Source organism: Tasmannia lanceolata, unplaced genomic scaffold, assembly GCF_043159265.1.
Source record: "Tasmannia lanceolata isolate RefF3 unplaced genomic scaffold, GAP_Taslan_0.1 ptg000024l, whole genome shotgun sequence".
NCBI lineage: Eukaryota > Viridiplantae > Streptophyta > Magnoliopsida > Canellales > Winteraceae > Tasmannia > Tasmannia lanceolata.
This window is the reverse complement of record NW_027518701.1, coordinates 5,563,358-5,588,131: the sequence shown is the minus strand read 5'-3', so window position 1 is coordinate 5,588,131 and position 24,774 is coordinate 5,563,358. Positions and strand designations below refer to the sequence as shown.

Sequence of the window (24,774 nt, the reverse complement as noted above, 5' to 3'; positions counted from 1 at the left end):
CCACTTTCGATTGACAAGAAGTCAAATTGAGTTTTGGACTATTGAAATATGAGGAATGCTAGACTCACAGGCGCCCTTGCCATAAAAGGGACAAATGGCTGTTGGATTGATGAAAAACATGAAGTCTGAATTGGTACAGGGCAGAATTAAGGGGGGAAATAATGGAATCAGTTTCCCAGAGGTGGTATTCTGATTCCATCCCAGTTGGAATGTTGTTTTTATTAGGGCTCTGTGTCTTTCGTCACGTAAAACAAGTTTGTTTTATGCCCATTTTTACATTAAAAAATCGCAATAAATTTTGTTTTATGCCCCCATTTTATGTGGAGCCTGGATTTTTTGAATTAAAATTTTAATTTTGTAACAAGTTTAATTTTAATTTTTCTCATTCTTTTTAAGGGAGAATCAAAACAAGAGAGCATACAGGGCCTAGATCTTTTAATTAAAATTAATTTTTTTTTTGAAGCTCTGTTGGATGACTCATTGTACTACGAGGAGTGCTAAGTTGAAAGGCACCCCTCCAAAACGTGCTCTCTTGTTGTCCACGTCACCCCACTGAATTTGTGTCTCATTTAGTTTTGCATTTCTCTGTGCAGTTGGGGTGATGTTAGGACTGCAACTTGGGTCGGGCTCAACCCAAACCTGACCGGTTCAACCTGATTTTGGCTTGGACTGGATTGGCATTTCCTCGGGTTAGGTTGGCTTCGTGTTGGAAAAGCAAACCCGGCTTAATTGCATGTTGGGTTTAATTGCATGTTGGGTTTGAAGGATCTCTATGCCGAGATCAAAGAATAGAGGAGGATGATTTTGGAAGGGAGCTACGCTCAGCTGATTTGGGAGCTATTGTTTGGAGATATTTCTTGGGTTGGATTTGTGATCTATACATAGATCACAAAGCCAACCACCATATTAAATCGCAGCATGTTGCTCCGCCCCTTCTTTATTTATCGCCCATACCACGACATAACTCCCGGAAGGGATAAGGCCATGTGGCCAGACACATCCCAACATCTCCCACTTGGCAACATTGGCCGAGTGTATTCCTTTTGTGTTTCATTTTCCTTTTTGGGATATGCTCCCAAACAATTTACCCTGACTCATATCCTTGAGTCCCATTAAGCTATGCGCTTAATGAATTCCCGCACGATCTAAGGACCGGCAATGTAAGACAAAAGATTTTTGTCTAGGATATTCTCCCAAACAAGTTACCCTTGATTCAAATATTCGAGAGTCCCATCAAGCTATACGCTTAATGAATTTCCGCACGAACTTCTTTTAACCAAGGATCGGCAATATTCCGTCTGGGATATTCTCCCAAACAAATTTCCTTTGACTCAAATGTCTCTGAGTCCCATCAAGCTTAATACTTGATAAGAGTTTCCAATCGTTGAGATATTCTCCCAAACAATCCATTATTTGACTTAGACACTTCTAAGTCCCATCAAGCCAACATGCTTGATAAAGGTTTCCGCACGAATTCCTTTCGTCAAAGGATCGGCAATCATATCACATGTAGGTATATAACTTACCTTCAATTCCTGTTTTCCACTATATCTCTAATATAGTGATATTCCACACGTATATGTTTTCCCTTAGAGCTATTCGCTCCACTGTATATCAGCTTATTGCAGCATAATTGTCACAATACATTTCTATTGGTCCTTCAACCAGACCAAGGTCCAAATCGACCAAAAATCATCTAATCCATACGTCATGAATAGTTGCCATGCTACAGGCTATGTACTCAGCTTCCTGTGTGTATCTTGCCACACAACCTTGTTTCTTACTTGACCATGAAACAGCTGCACCTCCAAATAAAAAGACATGTCCAGAAGTGGACTTTCCGTCATCTGTGTCACCTGCGAAATCCGCATCAGAGTAACCAAGAACCTCAAGCTCTTCCGCCTAAAAACACAATTTAAGGTGCTTTGTACCTTTGATATATTTCAATATTCTTTTCACTGCTTCCCAATGAGCAGGGCCAGGATTACTTTGATATCTACTTACTAGGCCCATTGGATAGGCCAAATCCGGCCTAGTACACAACATTGCATACATCAAGCTGCCAACCGCTTGAGCATACGGAACATTGAGTCTTTCATGTCCTTCACCTGGACATTGACCAAAGATAATTTCTTGCCTACCACTAGGGGCGTTTGCGCAAGATTACTATTCTGCATTCTAAAACGTTTAAGTATTGAATTTAAGTACATTTCCCGGCTTAAAGACAACGTTTTGTTATTCCTGTCCCTAGTGATTTTAATCCCGAGCACATAGGATGCTTCTCCCATGTCCTTCATCTCAAATCTTAAGCTAAGTTCTGACTTAGTTCTTTCAATCATTTCTAAGTCATTTCCAGCTATGAGTATATCATCCACATACATGGACAAGATAGTAAACTTGCTCCCACTCTTCTGGACATATACACAATAATCAAGCTTGTTAACTACATAGCCTAATTCGAGAATGAATTGGTGAAACTTCAAATACCATTGACGTGAAGATTGTTTTAAACCGTATAAAGATTTCTTCAATCTATATACTTTATCTTCCTGATCCGTCACCTGAAAACCCTCAGGTCGGTTCATATAAATGGTTTCCTTCAACTCTCCGTTGAGAAAAGCAGTTTTTACATCCATCTGGAAGAGCTCTAAATCCAGATGAGCCACCAATGCTAATATTATCCTTATCAAAGCAAACTTTGGTGAGTAAGTTTCTTGATAATCTATGCCCTTTCTTTGTGCAAACCCCTTAGCAACTAACTAGGCCTTGAACTTGTCAATGGTCCCATCCGATTTATATTTCTTCCTCAACACCCATTTACATCCTATGGCATTTCTGCCCTCAGGTAAAACACATAGTTCCAATACTAGATTCTTTTCAATAGAATCAATTTCCTCTTTCATGGCATTTAGCCATTTTTCTGACTCTCACGATTTTATTGCATCATCAAAATTCAAGGGATCTATGATTTCATCCGTGTCTATGTTAGCCGAATAGAATAGGCAAATCCCATACACAGATTAAGATGATAATCGTCTAAATAGGATGGTGGTGCTCGAGGCCTTTTGTTGGCATACATCATGCGATCTTGATCAGGAATTTCTAAGTCTGGATGCATATCAAGTGTATTGGGATCTTCTGGAGGCCCTTTAGACCCGTCGTTATCATCTCCCACTATTACCAGAGGTTGTTTACTCTATGATTGAGGTTGTTCCTTTTCTAGATCCTCTAAAATTCTGCATCCCGACTTTCAATCAACCCTCTTTCTTTATGAAAGAATCGACTTTCAATCAACCCTCGTTCTTTATGAAAGAATCGATAACCCTTAGATTGTTCAAGGTATCCAATGAACTTACATTTCCAAGTCCGTAGATCTAATTTGTTCCTTTGTTCTGCCAGAATCATTACATGGGCTGTACAACCCCATTTTTTCAAGTTTCTTAGATCTGGTTTTCTTCCAGTCCATAGTTCATAGGGGGTTGTTTCGACTGTTTTAGTCAGAATTCTATTTAATATGTACATTGCTGTACTCTGTGCCTCTCCCCAAAATATCTTAGGAAGATTGGAGTAGGATAACATGCACCTCACCATGTTAAGTAACATTCTATTTCTACTTTCGGCTACACCGTTTTGTTGCGGCGTAAAAGGTATGGTGGTTTGTCTCTTAATTCCAAAGTCTTGACAATATTCATCAAATTCTCTGGAATTATACTCATCACCCCTATCAGTCCTGAGAACCTTAATTTTTCTACCTAACTGATTTTCTACCCCGGTCTTGTAGATTTTAAAGATCCCTAAGGACTCAGATTTCTTACTTAACAGGTATACATTTCCATATTTGGAAAATTCATCGGTAAATGTTATAAAGTACTCCTTTTGCCTATGGGTCTTAATACTTAAGGGCCCACAAATATCAGAATGAACTACTTCAAGTAGTTCTCTTGCCCTCTCTCCCACTGGAAAAGGCTTTCTGGCCATTTTACCGTCCAAACAATGATCACACGTTTTATACTTAACTTTAGTTAATCCGAGAATTAGTTCCCTTTGAATTATTTCATTCATTTTCTTTTTACCAGAATGCCCTAACCTAGCATGCCACAAATAATCATCCAAAAACTAAACATGATCAAAATAAACAGAACTAGAAGCTTCCTTATTTTCAGTCATTAAGGCATTGTCTTCGATTACATTAACTAAAAACAGACAATGTTCTTGGACAAAACGTCCCGCAGCAAAAACAGACCCTTTCCGTCCGTTGTAGAAACGGACTTCCAACTGCTTGTTGAGTAGTACTGGAACAGAAAGAAGGTTACGCCTCATGTCTGGTGCATACAACGCATCATGAAGCACCATATCGCTTTGTCCAACGTTCAAGCGGTATGTTCCAATACCTCGCACGTCGCTGTAGGTATTATTTCCCATGAAGATTCTCTGTTTTGTTGCTGGTAGCTCCTCCATTTTGATGAGCCCCTTTCTGGTCCAGGCTATGTGTTAGGTGGCTCCGGAATCCACGCACCAGCCTTCAAATTGCTCACCACTAAGGTTGCACTCAACGGTCCCTGCAAACTGCCTTCTACGGCTCCCACTACTAGTCAGAGGATCACGGTGGTCACCTGATCCCTGTTTTTTTGGACAGTTGATCTTGAAGTAACCGAACTTCCCACAATTGAAGCATGCTCCCTTTGGAAATTGTTTTCCTTTCTTCCTTCCATTAAAAGGACGCTTAACATGTTCCTTCGGTTTGTCCTTGCTATGACTTGACTCGCCTTGATGTCTTGGAACACTTTGAGTCAAAAGTAGCCCATGACTCTTGTTAAGCTGCATGCATTCTTGTTCCAATGCGAGTGTCAAAGGCAAATCTGTCAAACTTTTATGGATTCCACTGCATCTGATTGAAGTGGTGACGGTGTTCCATGAAGGAGGCAAACTGTTTAGGATTTTTGATACTTGTAACTTCTCTGGAAGCTCACTTCCAACTGCTGCGAGATCTTTTCCCATGACTATCATCTTGTTTATAATGTTCAATTACATTCTCTCCTTCTTCCATCTTAGAATCATTATACTTTTGGAGAAGCACTTGAACACTCAGTTCAGATGTGGTGTCATATTTACTCTTTATAGCTTCTAGCATTTCCCTCGCAGTCTTGTGATGCTCAAAGACTCGGATTAAGTGATTATCCATGTACATGAGCAGAATGCTTCTTGCGATCTCATCATCTTCCAACCACTTGGCATATTCCCTTTTTTCTGTAGCCGTCGGATTCTCTCGTAACGGAGGCTTCTCGCCTTTGGTTACATAGGCTTTGCCGTCGTTAATAAGAGCATAGTTCATTTTCCGACGCCACATGTCGTAGTTTATGCCATTAAGATGTTCGATCCTGACTAACTCGGTCGAGATGAGCCTACTAGCCATTTGGAGTAAAACTGGTTTGCGTCTGCTTGTTGATGACGATGGAACCAATGAGGAGAAAGAAACCATAATTTGGTGGGGTGAGGCGATGAAGGGCTGCTTACGAAAAATTGCACCAGATAAGTCTAGGTCTTGGTCCAATCAGATCGGGCAGCCGAAAAGGTGCCCAAGAACGAGCGGTCAAATCTCTTTTGATCTAGAGAGTTGGCAGCGAAAAAAATATTGGTCACTGGGCTATGTGTTCGGCAAAGTTGATCGGATCAACGACGATAAGGGTAAGGTTAGATCTCGTTGTTCGCCGAAAATGATAAGGCCAGATCTATTGGGCTCTGATACCAATGAAGGATCTCTATGCCGAGATCAAAGAATAGAGGAGGATGGTTTTGGAAGGGGGCTACGCTCAGCTGATGTGGGAGCTATTGCTTGGAGATATTTCTTGGGTTGGATTTGTGATCTATATATAGATCACAAAGCCAACCACCATATTAAATCGCAGCATGCTGCTCCGCCCCTTCTTTATTTGTCGCCGATACCACGACATAACTCCCGGAAGGGATAAGGCCATGTGGCCACACACATCCCAACATGGTTAGGGTTGAGGCCTTGGCAGCCCCACCGACCCTGATCTCCGTCCTCTAATTTTATCTTGATTTTATTTGGGTTATTGTATTTTTCTATTTGGCCCAAGGTGAACCACCGAACCAACCCTACTCAACCCAACCCAATTTTCGTGTTAGGTGGGTTGGGTCAGGGTTGAGAGATTTAGAGGTAGATTGGGTTAGGGTTGACCAACCTCAACCCGAGGCTCGGGCTAGGTTGGGTTAGGGTTGGGGGAATGCTATCTCAGGTTGGGTTAGGGTTGGCCTCAACCTGACTTGAGTAGCACCTATGGGTGCAACTCGGATCGGGTTGGGCGACCCAACCCGAAGAACCCATTTTTCCAACCTGAACCCGACCCGACCCGACCCGATTTCCAACCCGACGAGGTTCAACCCGACCCGATCCGAGGAACCCATTTTTCCAACCCGACCCTGACTTCAACCCAACTCGACTCGACCCAACCCGAGGTTTTAAGCTTAAAAAAAAAATAAAAAAAAATTATAAAAATGTCTGGTTTCACTCAGGTTGGATTGCCAAACCCTCAACCCGAAAGTGACCTGGGTTGGGAAAAGTCAACCCGAACCCGACCCAACCCGAACTCAACCCGACCCGAGTTGCACCCGTAGTCGCAACCCGGTGACCAGGATCCAATACACTGCCCTCTAGGTTTTTGCAAGGGCGCACCTCACTTTAGCATTCATCTTGCATTATGATGAAGTAGAGGACTTAGTGGGCCCCATCATGATCAATATCATCTAGCCAAGAGATTGTTGTTCGCTGGGCCCACTCCATCACTACCATAACTTTCTTCATCGACGGCTATGAAGTCCACCAATAGCCACTAAAATTAGTAAGTGATATATTCAGCCCTCTTTTATACTTGGGACAGCCCTCCTGTATTGTATCAACGAGCACTCTTTTTATAGTACGCTAGAGTGGCCTGTCCCAAGTAAAAAAGGAGGCGCAAATATATCCTTTCCCTAAACTCTAGAAAGGGTTTTGCAAAAGTGAGGATTTCCTAATACTATCGAAGAAGAAGCGAAATGGAGAAGCTGAAATCTCTGATTCCGATCAATCTAAAGCAAAGAATTTTCGAAAGCACTTCTGAGAATCTTCCCTCTACATGTTCTTCGCTTATTGAATTCTTTCTCACTTTGCCTGAATTTCAGCGAGTAATTCCTACCCTCTCTTTGTTTTTCTTCTTCGTTTTTGAGAGAATTTATTCATTCAACTCAATCCAATTTTTTTTCTCTACTTTTTTTAGGTTGTAAGAGAATTGAGTGATCCAGAAATGGCTTTATGTCGCAAGAATGTGGCCTCTGCTTTGGATTCAAAGCAAAAGGGAAATGAATGCTTTTCAAGTGGAGATTTTTCAAAAGCATTGAGCTTTTATACCCAGGTTCAAATACTATGTTGTTGTTTTTTAATTTTTTGTTTCAATACCATCTTCTGTAAATTGGAGAGAAATGATATTAGCACAACCATGTTTTGATATTTGCACTAACTCGTCTTGTCTTTTATTATTTAATGAGCTTTCAAAGGTTATTACAGTTCCCAAAAGCTCTCAGAAGCCAATTTAAAAATAACAAGCTGGGTTTGTGCAATTATTAAAACATGATTGTGCTGATATCATATCCCAAGTTGAATCGATTTTATTTTATTTTTCATATTTTCTATTAAAATACAATTGTTATTTTTAGGGATATGATATCAGCACAACCATGTTTTGATGAATGCACTAACTCAGCTTGTCCTTACGTTTTTCATTGGCTTATGTGAGCTTTTAGGGAAATGATATCAGTTCAGCACTTCAGCACAACCATGTTTTGTTAAAAGCACTAAATATTGTCTTTTATTATTTAAAGAGATGCCAAAGGTTATTACAGTTCCCAAGAAGCTCTCACAACGCAATTGAAAAAGAAAGGACAAGCTGAGTTAGTGCAATTATCAATATATGGTTGTGCTGATATTATTTCCCTTTTTTTTATTATCTATGATGTTATCTCAATTTACTTTTTTATTTTTATTATTTTGCATTGTCACTTTGCCAACCAGGCATTACGTTTTGCTCCGATGAATGTCGATGACATCGATAATAAATTGGTGGCTACAATCTATGTAAACAGGGCTACTTCCATGCATGTAAGTTTGATTCTTAAAATCCCATATAGCTAAAATTTTCAGGTCATTTAATTAAATTGCGTTTATGATATATATTGAAGAGCTGTGTTATTAAATCTCCATCAATCACAAACCAGCTACTTTATTTAAAAACTGAAAGTGAGCCTTGCAAGGCATTTGGGTGGAGATTCTACCTTTTTTTTTGCGCAATGGGTGGAGATTCTACTTGAGTACCAATATTTTTGTTGTCTACTCTAACCATGGTTTTAAATTTCGACCGAAATCGAAACGTACCGAAACCGAAATTGCAGTAATGTACCAAATTTCGGTAATTTCGGCCGAAATTTCAGCCCAAAATACAGACATTTCAGGGCTTTCTTCTGAATTTCAGCGGAAATTTCGGGATTTCCGGCTGAAATTTCGGTTTCAGCTAGGCTCGAAATTTATACTGAAACCGACATTTAAAACCATGAATCTAACTTGACAAATTCAAGTTATTTCATTTCTCAATACGGTGAGATAGTGGTACTCCACATTACATCACAATGAGTAGACTAGATGGAAACATGTCCACCAGGGGAATTTGTTCCCCCTCCTTTAGGATTTTTAGCTCATTGAGAAAACAGCAAAAGATAGATGATTCGTCATGAGACTGGTTATCTCGATCAATCCCTTGAAGGAAAAAGCTTCTTCCTTGTTTTTGCACTAGATCAATCCTCTTTTTATAGATGATTATGCATCCATTCAACAATAGACACATCCCTTTGTGAACAGTCAGCAGAAGAGGAGATATTACCGTTTGAAATGGTTTTCGTATACACACCTTTTTTCATCCAAGGGATGTATAATAATGCAATCCTTGTTCAATTGAGGCAACAAACATATGTTTCCAATCAAATTAAATAAGACATAACAGCCATCCACAGCTAGAGCATTCATTGAAACTTGTAACTTTTGAGTTGTACATAAATAAGGAAATTAATCTAAACAAACAAAGTGCAATGTAATTGATGCATAACAACTAAAGAAAACCATAAAACAAATCAGTAGACTAGAAGGAAACACGCCCACCAGGGGAATTCATTCCCTCTTTTAGGGTGTGTTTGGTTGCACAAAGGCAAGGGAGGCTTAGGAATTTTGCTTTCCATATGGGTGCCATGTCAGCAAAATCCCCGTTTGGTTGCCAATAGCATTGAAATCCCTGGGATGTCTCCCGGGTAATTATTCCATGTATGCTTATGTGGCATTATTGTCCCCTCCTAAAAACTTCCAAGCCAAAATCCACAAAAAAGGTGGAATTTTGCTTAAGAAATGCTGCTTTTTCTCTCTTTCTCTCTATTCCCCCATCTCTTCTCTCTCTCTCTCTCTATATATATATATATATATATCTATATATATATATATATATATATATATATATATATATATATATATATATATATATATATGAGTAATGACACCCCCTACTTTTTCCCCTACTCTCTGAGTCTATGCCGCACACCAATACACTACTCACCGCTATTCTCCGAGGTAATTCCATGGAACTACAATGCTTGTCTCCTCCCTTGCGACTACTTATTCACTCTCCGAGTCTATGCCGCGCAACCAAACAGACCCAAAGGTTTTTTAGCTCATTGAAGTGTTCTATTTGAAAGAAAACAACAAAAGATAGATGATTCATCATGAGACTTGTTATCTCGCCCAATCCCACGAAGGAAAGAGCTTCTTCATTGTTTTTCCACTAGATCAATCCTCTTTTTATAGATGATTATGCATCCATTCAACAATCGACACATCCTTTGTGAACAGTTGGTAGAAGAGGGAGATATTACGTTATAAATGGTTTTCCTAGAATGAGTTAAAGTGAATACACAAGCCGAGAATTTGTGCATTAATTTTATTGCTAAATGATCTAATTGGGATCAGATTTATATTTGCATATCCTGGCTTCATCCACTTCATTTGTTTATTAGAAACTGGGCCTTTTGGAAGAGTGCATAAGAGACTGTAATCGGGCTGTTGGACTTTTCCCTCACTATGCAAAGGTATGTTTTTCTGTCCTTTTTCTTGCTTTCTCACTATAGTTATATGTCAATGGAAGTGGGCTTTAGCTGGTGTTGCCATTCTTTTAATCTCCACATTTTCTGTTTCTTATTAACTAACCTTACCTGTAAACCTAGTTAAGAAGCAATGCCACTTATATACATGTCAAATTCATAGATGCTATTAACATGAGAAAGCATTCATAAATTCAGCATAATGCTAATGCATTTACCAATTGCCATATCATGACCATTGGGAAAAGAGATGCCGACAGAGGGAGGGGAAAGTAAAATTACACTCGTTGGGGGCAATAATGTGTTCATCAGTGAAATGGAAAACCCTGCCTTGAATTTGCTTGCCTTTTCTATCCCAACAATATTAGCTGACATGCTTATATTTTTGTAATCAATGAACACAGACTTCACCACATCCTATTTTTCTTTTGTGCTCAACCAACTTCTTTGTCATTGTACTTTTCTCGGCCATTATTAAAGGTTACTATAATCGGAAGCATTTCCCAGCAATTTGTTCTGAATTAACAGAGTTACTGAGTTATGGCTATCCTAAAGGAAGGTTATCCCCTTCCGGCAAGATTGCTATGCGCGGCAGAATAAAAATCGCATAGTACTTTAAAATTTTCTTTTCGATCTTGCTTTTGCCCAAGATCCTAGAGTCTAGATTAGTTAATTATGTTAATTAAACATAAAGAAATACCTCTTTGAATAAGAAATCAAGGAACCGCGCTTCTTGATCTACTCCTCGAACGGTTGCGATTGTTCTCAACGCCGCGAACCCCTTAAGTTGAACCGATGGATTCATTTCTTTGCACCATTGATCGTGGATGTGAATAACACTTATTCACTTCTTTAAGGTATGATCTAATCAGTACCACCTTTGTATAAAGATCAGAGAATTATATTGGATGCCTTTCTCTTTGAATCTATGGAGTGAAATTCCAACAATTGGAGAAGATGAGGAGAGAGAGAGAGAGAGGGAGAGAGGGAGGGAGTGAAAATGATTTTCCAAGGAGAGGAGAAGTGGCTGACGAATTTTGGAGATGGAATACACCCAAAATTCGTTCAGCTCTCTCTCTTATTATCTCTCTTAAATAATAATAAGAGTTTGGTTTGATCTTCCCCTTGTTTATCTCTCCCAATTCTTATCCAATACGAAGAATAGTTGCATTAAGACTTTTTGACGAATTGGGACTCTTCCCAAATGTCCAAGGCTTTGTGGGGACGCCCAAGAAACCTTGGGGAACGTGTATTGAAGCCTCTCTCCAGCCCTTGTGGCCTTATCTCATAAGAGTTGGTGTTGGATATAAATTGCTTGCTTTGTAGATCCTATATTTTAGCAATTCTTATCCAAAGAGGAGCTTGAGTGCAACTCAAAGTCCTTGAGAAGATGGAAACGTTTTCTCCAGCTCTTCAACTATTTTTGGCTTGTGGTGGGCCCCACCAACCTTATTAAAATGTGTAGTCCTATCCCAATTCCCAATTCCGTTCCAATTCCGCAACTTTTGCAAAACCGGTTTGGGAATAACTATCCTCATTTGGATTTCACATTATTATACTTATTATTAATCATATGAATAATATATAATAATGTATAATAAATGAATAATTAATTATCCATTTAATTAATTGCTAACTCGCATCCAATGGGAGTTATTTCGGCTCCAATTTGTCTTCGAAAAATTCTCTTATTGTCTCTTATTAACTATTGACAAAGACATATATATTTACATATATCAACATATATATATATATATTTACTTAATTAATATCCATATTGATCTAACGAATCGTATCCGTCCGTTCAATTACATAAAATGTGGAACCCTTATCTGTTTGGATGTTCTCCGGTTATTCGAGTTATAAGTGGGATCGTCGCAGGGATCCGACGGTCAATCCTGCAGAACCCTATGGTGGGCCCCACTGCGATCTCTTGTAGTTAAACTACACTCACATTAGGTCAGTGGCCTCCATCGAGATGTAACCCTGAAGATGACCGTCAGATCATCTTACCCCTAATCACATCTTGTATGTGCAAGTCCTTTCTTCTTGACTGCATCTATTGAGTTGAGTCATACGGGGGGTGGACATCTCTTACTCCCTTGGCCCACTCTTGGTATACCGTTTTGGTCAAGCGGTGTTCGGCCTCCAAATGCATTTGTAAAATCCTTTGAAAAACATTTCAATATTTCATAAAACATTCCGATAAACCTTTTATCAAGTCCGCCTGACCAGGCTATTTAATATGCCTACCGTTCTGACAAAATTGTAGATGTCAATCCCTAAATTTTAGGGCAAAGAATCCCATGTTGAGTATCATTATTGGTTTCGAGAGCTTGCTCTAGGACATAGTTCTATCTGAATGTGATTCTAAACTAAAATCACTATGAGATAGACTAAGACCCTAGAACGGGTCGACAGACCAATAAGATCCCTCAGGTCTAAGGACATGTGAAGGGTCCTGTCTGGAAGAATAGCTTTATACTCTCTCGTCCACAAGTTGTTCTTTGTTTGATCCGGTTCGGTTGCACGATCCAATCGTCGCACCCACTCTTCTTGCTTAGGGTCCACTACCCAGATGACCGAGATAAGCCACCTCACGACACGTGCATGTGGGCAAGACTGGTGCTAGTTGTATACAGAAAGAGATGTCCAGTCTCTTTCCCAACTAGGAACTATTAAGGCTTGCATAAAACCGAGATGCCATATCTCCTTGCTCCCTTGGATCTGTGAATCCTTTGAGCATGACATTTCTAGTACGCTACCTAAGGACAACCATGTGTCATTAAATAAGCACATCACACACATTCAGTAATATAATTACCCATTCATGTCATGAAATAAATCTTTATTGATTAATAAATGTCATTCTACTGGTTTTTCAGGGCATATACTCTAACATATCCCACTCTTGTCAGCCTTTAAAAAAAACATTTAATAATATTCTCTATATCACATTTTGTGTACCTCTCACCTACAATGATATTATTTTACCTTGGAATACAGTCCTGGCTTTCCATTTGTTTGAATTTTCTTCTTTGTCTATCTGTTTGGATACGCAGTGTATGTGAGTTATTAGAGTTATTATGAGAGCTAGAAAGTTATACCATCTAGACCTCAAGGAATCAATTTTGTAATCATTTTCTTACTAGTTAATACCTCCATTCATCACCTTCCTTTTTCGTTAATGTTGTCATCATCTTTTTTCTCATCATTTCTGCCATCCTTATTTCATTACACTGAATTGGAATGACTACTAATTGTTGTAAAAATTCCTAAAGTTGTGATGTTCTAATGAGCATATCAGACTGCCATGCTATTATATGTTGCAGTTGATTAATTTCATCTGATTAAGCATTTATTTTTTCTTAGCATTTATATTTTGCACTCAATTAATTTCATCTGATTTGGCATTTATTTTTTCTAATTTCATCTGATTTGGCATTTATTTTTTCTTAGCAGATGGGTAAGTCTCCCCGTAGTTACAATTCTGATGTGATTTCCATTAATATTGTTACAGGCATGGTATAGGAGAGGTAAGGCTTATGCTTCTTTGAAAAAGTATGAAGATGCAATCTGTGACTTCAATGTTGCATTGAGCATGGAAGGCTCTTTGGATGGAAAGAGTCGAATAAAGGATGAGCTTGAGATAATGTTAAACTATTGCAAGAGGAAAGGTGGGACAAGTAGCTCATGTAATAAAGAGAATGAGAAAGATTTATGCTCCCGTGGTAAAGTCTCTTCCTGTGATCCTGAAAATCTAAATTTTCTTTTTTTGCTTTTTTTTTTTTACATTTTTCCTAACCACTGACTGGTGTTGCACTTGTTTTTTCTTTTCTTTTTGGGTAACATTTGGCAGATGGTGCACTACTCTTATGGTGCACTACTCTTGTTTATTTGGGCTGTAATTTGGTTTGATTGCCATTCACGCTCTATGACTTTTGATATCTCCAAGTCGGACTGATTTGGTGCCTTATTGGCCATATCAGTTATTGGTCCTATTAACCTGTGTCTACTTATACACTACAGATATGACTCCGATTGTGACACCTAGATATGGATACAAATACATACACTGACATTGGAACAGACATACTACTCGGTATTTTCCATAATCTTAGACAGGGTTACGGATGTGGGTAATTCCGTAACATAGGATAAGTCACAAGATATATATAAATAAAACATTATAAAACATAACTGGAATTAACTTTGAAGACGAAATTAGTAGTGCATTAATTTTAGCATCTATAAGACTAATGTACCCAGTAGTTGCAAATGTTGTCCACTAAAATGAAAAAAGCATAATGGTTAATTCAATGAGAGTGGCATCTGTTTGAAGCATAATAGTTTATTTCATCAACATAACTCTGCATGCAATTTCTATCATGAGTACCGATACCTTATCGTGTCAGATGCAATATGTAGGGTCTTACACAAGTATCTGAGTATCATTCAACACCGTATCAATGTCACTAACATTTGACCTCCAACTTGAGCCTTTTTTTTAAAACTATTTACAACTCTTTTAGGACATCTTTGGGATTAAGGTAATGTACCAATCATGGTTTCAAATTTCAGCTGAAATTTTGAGACACCAATTAAAAATAATATTATATTTAATACTAAATTTCGGTCAAAATTTCGGGAAACCATTATGTAATTAAAAAATCGAGATTTTTTGGTTGAAAATTTGAAATTTCGCGAAATTTTGTAATTTCGGGAAAAAACAAAATTTCGACAGAAATAAAGTACCTTTTCGGGTATTCCCGATATCGGTTTCGGTGCTGACCGAAATCCGAAATTCCGAAATTTCGCATTTCGGTCGAAATTTAAAACCATGATACCAATTCTTACTTATCTTTAGTTGGATCGAGCATCCAAAACACAAATTAATGGATTGACAGATTTTTGGGGTTCTCTCCATATGATGTAAATGATCTACTTCTCTTCCTTTTTATATTATGTATTAATTGTAAATATAAAAAAGATGCTCATTGAAGAATGAAGATGCTTGTTATTAGCGAGATTTGGTATTTATTTATGATTATTTTTTATTTTTCTCTTTTCCCCATAGTTTAATGTGGTTTTTCGTCATTGTTTAACACTTTTGCTTGTTTTTGAGGCTAGGTCAATGAATTTCACATAAATTTGATTCTTTTTTTTTATATCATCCTTTTTTCTCAATTTATTTCATTTTTTTATGTTTTCATGTTCATTTTGCATTCTCATTTAATAGATGTTGATGTTTTACTTTCATTAAGTTAGATCTACATAACTTTGAGCTTGGGATTTGCTGGCCACTTTTGCGGAAAGCCATTTCGGGCCCGGCTTTTGCATGTGATGAGAGCCATGTCAGATGAATTGAATGAGTAAGCCGAAAGCTGCCAAAAAGTCAACATGTGCGGCTGTCATCACATGCAAAATCCAGGCGCGAAATGGCTTTCCGCTACAGTGGCTAGCAACTCCCTATATATATATATATATTATATGCCCATTTTTTAATGTTTATTTTTCTCTTATATTTGATATATGACATTCTTTGACATAGATCTATGTGTGAGGTAAACAATTGAACCGTAAACTTTTTTTTTGAACGGCCATTTATAATTGAACCATAAACTAGTACTAGTGTATTCTAATTTGGAACTTTGAATATTCATCTTCTGATACTGCTAGGTGTAGTACTGCATTTTTATTGATAGAAAGAAAAAAAAATGATCAAAACATAAATATTCATCTTTTGATACTGCTGGATGTAGTATGATTTTTGAAACTGCATTAAAATAATCAAAACATAGATAATTGTTGAACAAAATATGCCAAAAGTCATTAAAAATAAATACATCAAGGGATCCATTGTGGAAAGCATTTGATGCAACCATCGTTCTTGTACAAGCCTATAATTCGACAAAGGCGATTTGGGGGAAATAGTGAGTCCACCTATATTCGAATGTAGGCCCAAACAATGTTTTGAAAATCGGAATCGAATCGTAAATCGTAATCGGGGTTGAATCGTATCGGATTGTAAATCGTATCGTAAATCATAAGATTCATTCAAAAATATAAAAAAATATGTATAATAAAAAATTATAAATAAATTAAAGAATAAAAATAGGCAATTATTCATTTTTCATCCAAATTCATTAATTCAAACAGAAACTACCATGATTAGCATTCAATATCGTAATACGAATTGTTTGCTGACAAACTTGTTTACTTGACACATACTAGTCATCTAATTCTCATCCAAACCCATGCATCTTGGTTAATAATCTTTAAAAAAAGACACAAGATCATATCAATTCTCAAAGTCTCAAACATCAAATGACAAATATCAATCATAAAAGACGGGAATCGATGTTGTCCTTATTATGGTAGTCTCCCACCTCGATGTGAGTAATGCCCTCAACAAATGCTTTGTGCTCGACTGGTTCGATTCGTTTGAAGTCCTACTCCTTTGTCTTCTTCCTTCTAATGAGAGGGATTTCAAAGGCTTCTTGTAATGTAGAAAGGAAATGAGGTATTTTGAAAGAAAAACATATTTTCTTTTATACAAAACTTAATTTGGATAAATCGCATAAATCGTACGATTTACTATCGAATCGTAAGATTCAATAAAAAGCCGTAAGATTCATACAAATTAAGATTCAATCATGGGATTCAAATTGTTTTGCCTAAGAATCGTAAATCGAACCGTAAATCATAAGATTTTCAAAACAATGGGCCCAAAGTTTTCCAAATGTCATGCTAAAATCAATGGTGGGCCCTACAAGGCTCCATTCTTCACAAAAATTGGCAAGCTGGGTCATTGCGATTATCTTGATTTTCAATAATTTTTATTTAATATTCGACAAAGTTTAATCTAAGGGATGCAATTGATCTTGTGCCAATGGTTATGATTAAACTAGGGTTTTAAGGTGTCTTGAGCAAATGTATTAAGTTGTATTGTACTTTTTGCGAGGTTAATGAATAGTCACAACGTTTCCCTGTAGGTTAATGAATAGTTATGACTTTTCCCTTTTGGGTTTTATCATATTTTGATTCAAATCTCTTTACAATTTATCTCTAGCATCATTTTTCAAGATCTATTTTGTCATTTTGAGTGATTGTTCAATTCTCTAGCAAGTTTACTACTTTTGATAAATTTCTAGTAGATTTAAACAACGTTTTAAATTTCAATTTTGGTTTTGGTCGGCATGGTTTTAAATTTCTCAATACCACATAGAGTTATGAGGTAGTATTGGTCATTTGGTCCCATGCCGATATGGCGTCCCATGCATAAGATATGATTACTCTCTTGTGGAGTCTAGTGATGTTGCCTGCCAAAGTAGAATGAGATGCAAAGTAGAATGGCTTAAAAAAAGACATTTCCCCTTTTGTGCTTAGTTATAGGCTTCATTTGTATGATGCATTGGCTTTGAAATTTGAAATTTCTGTGACTCCACATTGAAATAAATAGTGGCGATACTTTCGATTCAACTAGGATGTGTCCGCAATGCATGTTGATAAAGATAAAAAATCTTAGATGTTTTTCTACATTTGCAATTGGTATTGGCACCAATATTTGCACCATTTACATCTAGATGATAATTTATCTATAATTGCAACAAATCGAATGTTGAAAAATAGGGCCTTAGTAAAAACTGAAAAGGTTCAAAACTGAAAAACAGGCCCTTAGTAAAAACAAATCAAAAAAACATGTTTTATGGAAAGAATTCAAAACATTTTAGGGTTTTCCAAAACATGGTTTTCAATAAAAATTTCAAACTTCTTAGGTTTTTTCAGGAAAAAAATTCCATGGAAAAGCAAGAAAAATGTGTTTTTTGATTTGCACGTTTTTTTTTTCTTTCAATTTACTGCAGATTAGGGCAGGACTTTTTTTTTTGGAGGGAAATAGCTCTATAAGCTGTAAATCGTGACATCTTTCCATTTTTTTGTCATTTCGACCATTTCGGTCAAAATTTCGATTGAAATAATAAAGTGGAACGAATCAATTGAGAGTTCATTTTGGTGGAGATGGAAAAAGAAACTTTTCGGCCGTTTCTTGTCACTTTTGGGTTTTGGTGGAAATTTAAAACCATGCCATTAAGTCGCATTGAAACAGTTGCAGATAAAGTTTGTTCAGACAAGACTGTTGTTTCTTTGCATGATTATTTTTTCAAGTTAGAGTTAACTTAGCATAATGTTGAATTCAGGAGCTTCTTGGAATGCATTTCTTTTGTTTTAGCAAAAGGTGCTTTGTCTGTTTTAATAAAAGATATCTAATTTTATTTTTCTTGGTTTTTGGAATAAGATAGGTCATATATGACAGTGGAGCCACACCAAATAAAACTACAGTGTATCTCAACGTCAGCTAAAGGAAGGGGTATGTCATCTCCAAACAATATTGATCCAGCTTCGTTGGTTCATTCTGAAGAACCTTTTGCAGCGGTATGAAACATGTCTTTTCCATGATTGTGACATGCCTCAGTTTTGTATTCATCTGCTTTTTTAGGCTTGTTCGTTTATATGCTGATGTGTAGAAAGATAATGACCTTCTGTACATTGTATTTTCTTTCCTCGAAAGTGGCATATTGATGCATATCTAGATCTCTCTTGGATGAAACTCCTGTTCTAAACTAATGAGAAGGCTGGGTCTAACTACAAGACCTCCCAATATGAGGATAGGATAACAATGATCATCTACAAAAACCGAACACTTTTTCTATTGAGGCTATCAATCACCAAATATGCTTCTTGATTGCACATGTGAGGTTTGAAAGGTTTTCCATTAGAAAAAAATTCATAATTTATTAGGCATTTGGCTTGCCTTGCGAGAGAGTCTCTACCCTCATTCCCACTTCCAGTAGGTGAAAATCCTCCCGAGGGCTTCTTCTCTGCCCTCATTCCCATCCTTAGTTTCTAAAAATTCTCCTGGTTTCACAATGTTTGCATCGAGCAGCGATGAAATCCACCTAATCAATCAATCCTTTTTCGAGAGCTCCCTAATGACATGCTTTTCATTGGGTAATTCATTTGCAATCTCAGAAAAGCTTTGTCAGCAATGCTACAAGAGTGATCATCAGATGCATCTTACATCTCTTGCAGGAACCAACTATCATCAAGAGAGAAGAGAGGTACATTTTCTTGAGAAAGACAATCTTAGTTGACATGGGGCATTCGAGAGGCCACTCTTGTCACCCTGTGTTGATGGTGGTGACTTGCAGGGCATCAAGATAAAGGTCTGCAAGTAAGCTCGTTGACAGAAGGGACGTGTAGGTAAAGTGGTGAAGGGAGACTGGGAGGTTACAACAAAATAAAAAATGAGAAAAAATGATTTTTCTACTTAAAAACCCTACCTAATGTTATAGAAGAGTTGTTTAATAATTACATTTTGAAAAAGCTTGGATTTAGGATAAGGGCAAAGTGGTAAGGGCATATTTTCCATATGCCCAAAAGAATTTCCGTGTCCAAATTTGGTTGGTTGATGTATCAAACCAGCCAAAACCAGGGTTTCTGTTAGAAGGTGTATATGTGCCTAAGGGCATTTTGGTCATTGTACTTCTCCTTTTATATAAATATATTAGTGAGGCAGAGCAATACTCTCTAACTCACTCAATCTCTCATTCTCTTCTCTCTTAACATGGTATCAGAGCCCTAGGGTTGTGATGCCTTAGGGACCACCATTGGAAGAAACCTCTTCTCTTCCTCTCTTCCTCTTTTCCTCTCTTCCATTCTCCTCCACGCCTCCACCCTTGTCCCTTCTTCTTCCTTTCCACCCTCACCACGTCCCAAACCCTAAACCTAACATCATGCCACAATCCCCTCCACCCTCGCCTTAACCACCTCCCTCACCTCCACCGCCACCCTCTTTCCTAGCCCACCTAACCCCTCCACCCGACCCTACTCTCGCTGTAACCCATCCACCTCCACCCACAATCAAAATCCAACCGTCCACAGCCCATCCGACCCCTCTTCCACCCTTACCACCTTCACCCACAATCAAAACCCAACCGTCCACAGCCCATCCGACCCCTCTTCCACCCTTACTCTCCTCTATCCTCGCCTCCACCCTCTTCTAACCTACAACCATACCCCAATCTCTCCATAACCCTCTAATCAAACTCCCTTCAAACCCTAATCTTCATTCTTGGTGTTTAAACCCTTCTCCCTCATGACCTAAATCATCTTTGCCCCTTTTTTATTCCTTCCCGCGGCTCCGATCTACTTTGATAGTTCCTCATCTTTTTGGATAGCGGTCCTATGTCTAATTTTGCTATCGGTCTTCTTCGGAGTCGTGGAATGGTGTGTGGGCTCGTCTTGTGAATTCTCCCTTTTCTCATATTCTTTTGCCGTTATTGTGGTTTAGAGTCTTCTCTCTCTGTCTTCATGGATCCTCCAGTTATCTTGGATCCTCCTGTCCACACGAATCCTGCTGTCAGCATCACTCCTCCACCCTCGGCTCCCTCATCTAGTCATTCACCTTTTGTGGATGCTTCTTTCCCGTAGATGACTACGGTTAAACTTGACGGGTCTAATTACCTGAACTGGCATATGGTTGTTGAAACCTACATCCTCGCTCGAGGCAAGATTGATTTCATTGAGCGTGATCCTCCCTCTTCCACGGAATGCTCGGTAGCGGCAGGATGATGCCCTGATCCGCACTCTTCTCTGACAAAGCATGGCACCTCATGTCACTGGCACGATGATATGCCGCAAGACATCCATGAAAATCTGGGAGCATATAGCTATCCTCTATTCTGGGGTTGATAACCTCACTCGCATTTGCGCTACTTACTCTTAGTGGATGCGCCTCCAGCATGGCGATGCACTTGTAGCTGCATTCTACAGTCAATTTATTTCACTTTGTCCACAGCTAGATGTATTTATGCTCCCCACAACTGATCTGACCGTTCTAGGTAGCCAACGGGAGCAACTCCGAGTTGTTCACTTCCTTGATGCCTTGGCCTTCCATTCCTCATAGAGGTTTACTCTCGTGCCCAGCAGTGTATCCAGAGTGGTTCCTCTCATGATGCCTCTGTCGATGGTTCTACGCTTGCAACCTATGATAGTGGTGACCGTTTTGGCCGCGATAGGAGTACCTTTGGCCATGGTAGGGGTCGTCGAGGCCGTGATGGTGGACGAAATAATGGAGGGGTGGGCGTGGCCACCGTTATTGAACTCACTGTCAGGTGGCCAGGCATCATGAGGATACTTGTTATGCCTTACATCCCAAGCTTCGTCCCTACCGTTCTTCTCACATCACCGTCGCCAGTCTTCTTGATGCCTCTACATCTACCTCCGTCAGCCTAGCAACACCTCATGATTCTTTCTTCGTCCTCAGGGCCGACTATGAGGAGCTTCAGTGCCTGCGTGCGAGCAGCCGACTACTTACTGCGGGTTTTTCATAGCGAGGTAGTTCTCCTGCTTATCTCCTTACTACCTCCAGCTCTTGGATTATTGAATCTGGGCCTCCAACCATATGATGGGTACTTCTACTTCCTTTAGTTCGTTTAAGCCCTTTCACTCTGGATCTTATAATATCACTGTTGCTGATGGGACCATTGCTTCCATCTCTGGTATTGGTGTTATTTCTCCTTGTTTTGGCATTACTCTGTCATCGGTTCTTTGTGTTCCTAAGTCTCCAATTGATTTAATTTCTGTTAGCCAAATCACTAAAAGTCTTAGCTGCTTTATCTCTTTTTTCCTTCTTATTTTGTTTTTCAAGATCTCTCGACTAGGAGGACGATTGGTTGGGGTCGTGAGGTGGATGGACTCTATCGTCTTGACCGTAATCCTCCTCGAACCGTTTTGCGTAGCTCCGTCGATCATTATTTTTGGCATTGCCATCTAGGCCACCCCCTCCATCCAGAAGCTTCGACAATCATCTGCTACTTCTTGTCCTATTTAGTCGTTTCACAGCGAGTCCTGTGACTAGGAAAGCACCGCCGTGTCTTTTCCTTCTAGGGTCGTTAGTCAAGTCTCGCGTCCTTTTGATTTGGTGCATTGGGTTCCTCGCAGACTATGTCTCTTTTTGGATATAGATATTTTATCATTTTTGTCGATGATTTCTCTCGTATGACATGATTATTTTTACTTAAAGACCGCTATGAGGTCTTTCATGCTTTTCTCACATTTCATGCTAAGATTACTAACCAATATAATTGCACTCTTAAATGTTTGCGTACTGATAATGCTAGGGAATACTTCTTTGCTGACTTTTGTGCCTCACCTCTTAGCAAAAATGGTGTAGCTGAGAGGAAGCTTCGATACTTTATATGGCCCGCACTCTTTTCTTTCAATGCGGGTTCCTAAAGCCTATTGGAGCAATGACTTTCATACATCCTGTTTCCTAGCTAATCGGCTCCCATCTTTTGTCTTAGGTGGTACATCACCTTTCTCGGTCTTACATCCTCAAGGGGACTCGTTTCCCATCCTTCCACGAGTCTTTGGTTGTGTTTGTTTTGTTCACAACCTCTCTCCTAGCCTGGATAAATAGTATCATCGGGCGGAGAGATGTGTCTTTCTAGGCTACTCCCGTACCCAGAAGGGTTATAGATGTTACAGTTCTCGGTTGCGCAGGCTATTTGTGTCCGATGGCGTCACCTTCTTTGAGTCCGCCTCCTTTACTACTCCCACTAAGAGTAGTAAAGTTGTGCTAGACTCTCAGGTCCCTCTTCCTCTTCCTATCCTCCCTGACCCTGTTGAGTCCACTTCATCCCAATTGCAACTGACTTCGGCTCCTACGACTCCTCTGAAGGTCTATTAGCGACGCCCTAGAGCGAATGGCCATCACCCTATGCTCGAGGCATCCTCTTCTTAGCCAGGGAGGCCGGCTTCTTCTTAGGTACCTCTTCTTCCCTCTCCTGATGCTCCTATTGATTCTCCTATTGCTTATCGCACTCGTTCCCATACCACTACTCATCCCATATCTCATTTTATGTCATATGATCACCTCACCCCTCTGTTTCATAGTTTTGTCTCTTCCTTATCTTCTGTGTCTTTGCCGCAATCTGTGCCAGAAGCCCTTGCCCATCTAGGTTAGCATGCTTCTATGGATCTTGAGGTGGCCGCTCTTCAATCCAATCATACTTGGGATTTGGTCTCTCTACCTCATGGACTCAGCCCGTGGGCTGCCGTTGGGTCTTTGCCATCAAATACTTGCCAGGACAGTTAAGCGCCTTAAGGCACTCTTGGTTGCCAAAGGTTATACATAGACATTCAAGGTTGACTACACTGAGACATTCTCGCCGGTCGCCAAAATTCCTTTGGTTAGAGTATTGATTTTCCTGCCCGTTAATCGGGGATGGCCCTTATATTAGCTTGATGTCAACGATACCTTTTTGCATGGGGACCTCACTGAGGAGGTGTACATGGAGCAACCTCTTGGGTATGTTGCTTAAGGGGAGATGCCCTCCGTAGCTTGCCTACTTCGCAAGTCTCTATATGGTCTCAAACAATCTCCTAAGGCATGGTTTGGGAGATTCAATGATGCTGCTCTACGATTTGGCACAAAGCAATGTGCAGTTGACCATTCAGTGTTTAGTCATCGGTCTGAGGCTGGGTATGTTCTCCTCGTAGTCTATGTGGATGACATCATCATTATAAGGAGTGACACAGTAGGCATACATAAATTGAGGGCCTTCCTGCAAAAAGAATTTCCCACCAATGATCCAGGGCATCTAAGATATATCTGGGGATTGAGGTAGCTTACTCTCAAAGTGGTCTCTCCCTTTTGCAAAGGAAATATGTTCTATACCTATTGGATGAGACAAGTTCTCTGGGTATGAAACCAACTATTGTTCCCATAGGCCCGAATTCAAAGTTACTTCCAGATGAGGGAGAGGAGTTAGATGATCCTGGCAGGTACATGCAGTTGGTGGGAAAGCTTATATACCTCACAGTTACTCGCCCAGATATGTCATTTGCAGTGGGGGTAGTTAACCAGTTCACGAGTGCTTCACGTACCTCCCACTGGGCAGCCGTGATTCAGATTCTTCGCTACTTGAAAAGCACCCCAGGTAAAGGACTATTGTTCAAGAGACATGGAGATGAGAAATTGGAAGGATTTTGTGATGCGGACTGGGCAGGATATCTAGCCGATAGGAGATCCACCACTGGACATTGTACCTTTGTTGGGGTTAACTTAGTCAATTTGAGCCGGGTGGATCCTCTCATCTTCTTCATGAAAATTTTCTAAAGGATTCATTAGCCGACCCCAACTAGTTTGGGTCAAAGGCTTAGTTGAGTTGAGTTGAGTTGAGTTGCCGAAGCAAGAAGCAGACATACTATCCAAATCGAGTGCAGAAGCTTAATATCGAGCCGTCACATACGAGTGGAGAGCTCATATGGTTGTGCTCTCTCTTATCTGAGATTGGTTTCTCTTCCTCATCCCCAGCTCTCTTACATTGTGATAATAAGGCCACTATCCGCACTGCTACCGACCCAGTTTTTCATGAGCGAACCAAGCATATTGAAGTGGACTGTCACTTTATTCATCAAAAAATTCAGAAGGGTGAGATTAACAGCACTTCACCCGATCAGTGGACCAACTAGCCGATGTTTTTACTAAGTCATTGAGTAAAGCAAAGTTGAGCAATATTT

The 24,774-nt window shown here is 39.3% G+C and overlaps 1 protein-coding gene across 6 annotated transcripts in view; it reads left to right on the top strand.

The window, feature by feature from the left end:
• The first annotated feature begins 6,968 nt into the window (after positions 1-6,968).
• Positions 6,969-24,774, top strand: part of TPR9 (Tetratricopeptide repeat (TPR)-like superfamily protein) — a 40,542-nt gene continuing 22,736 nt past the window's right edge. For 4 of the 6 annotated variants that reach the window (XM_077367470.1, XM_077367474.1, XM_077367469.1 and 1 more), the window contains exons 1-6: positions 6,969-7,182; positions 7,275-7,409; positions 8,066-8,152; positions 10,105-10,176; positions 13,709-13,919; positions 18,485-18,621. In XM_077367470.1, the coding sequence (XP_077223585.1) occupies positions 7,054-7,182; positions 7,275-7,409; positions 8,066-8,152; positions 10,105-10,176; positions 13,709-13,919; positions 18,485-18,621 (771 nt within the window). In that variant the 5' untranslated portion in view covers positions 6,969-7,053. Of the gene's footprint in view, positions 7,183-7,274; positions 7,410-8,065; positions 8,153-10,104; positions 10,177-13,708; positions 13,920-18,484; positions 18,622-24,774 lie in introns of those variants that run through there. The other 2 variants (XM_077367471.1, XM_077367472.1) reach the window with 2 other exon arrangements.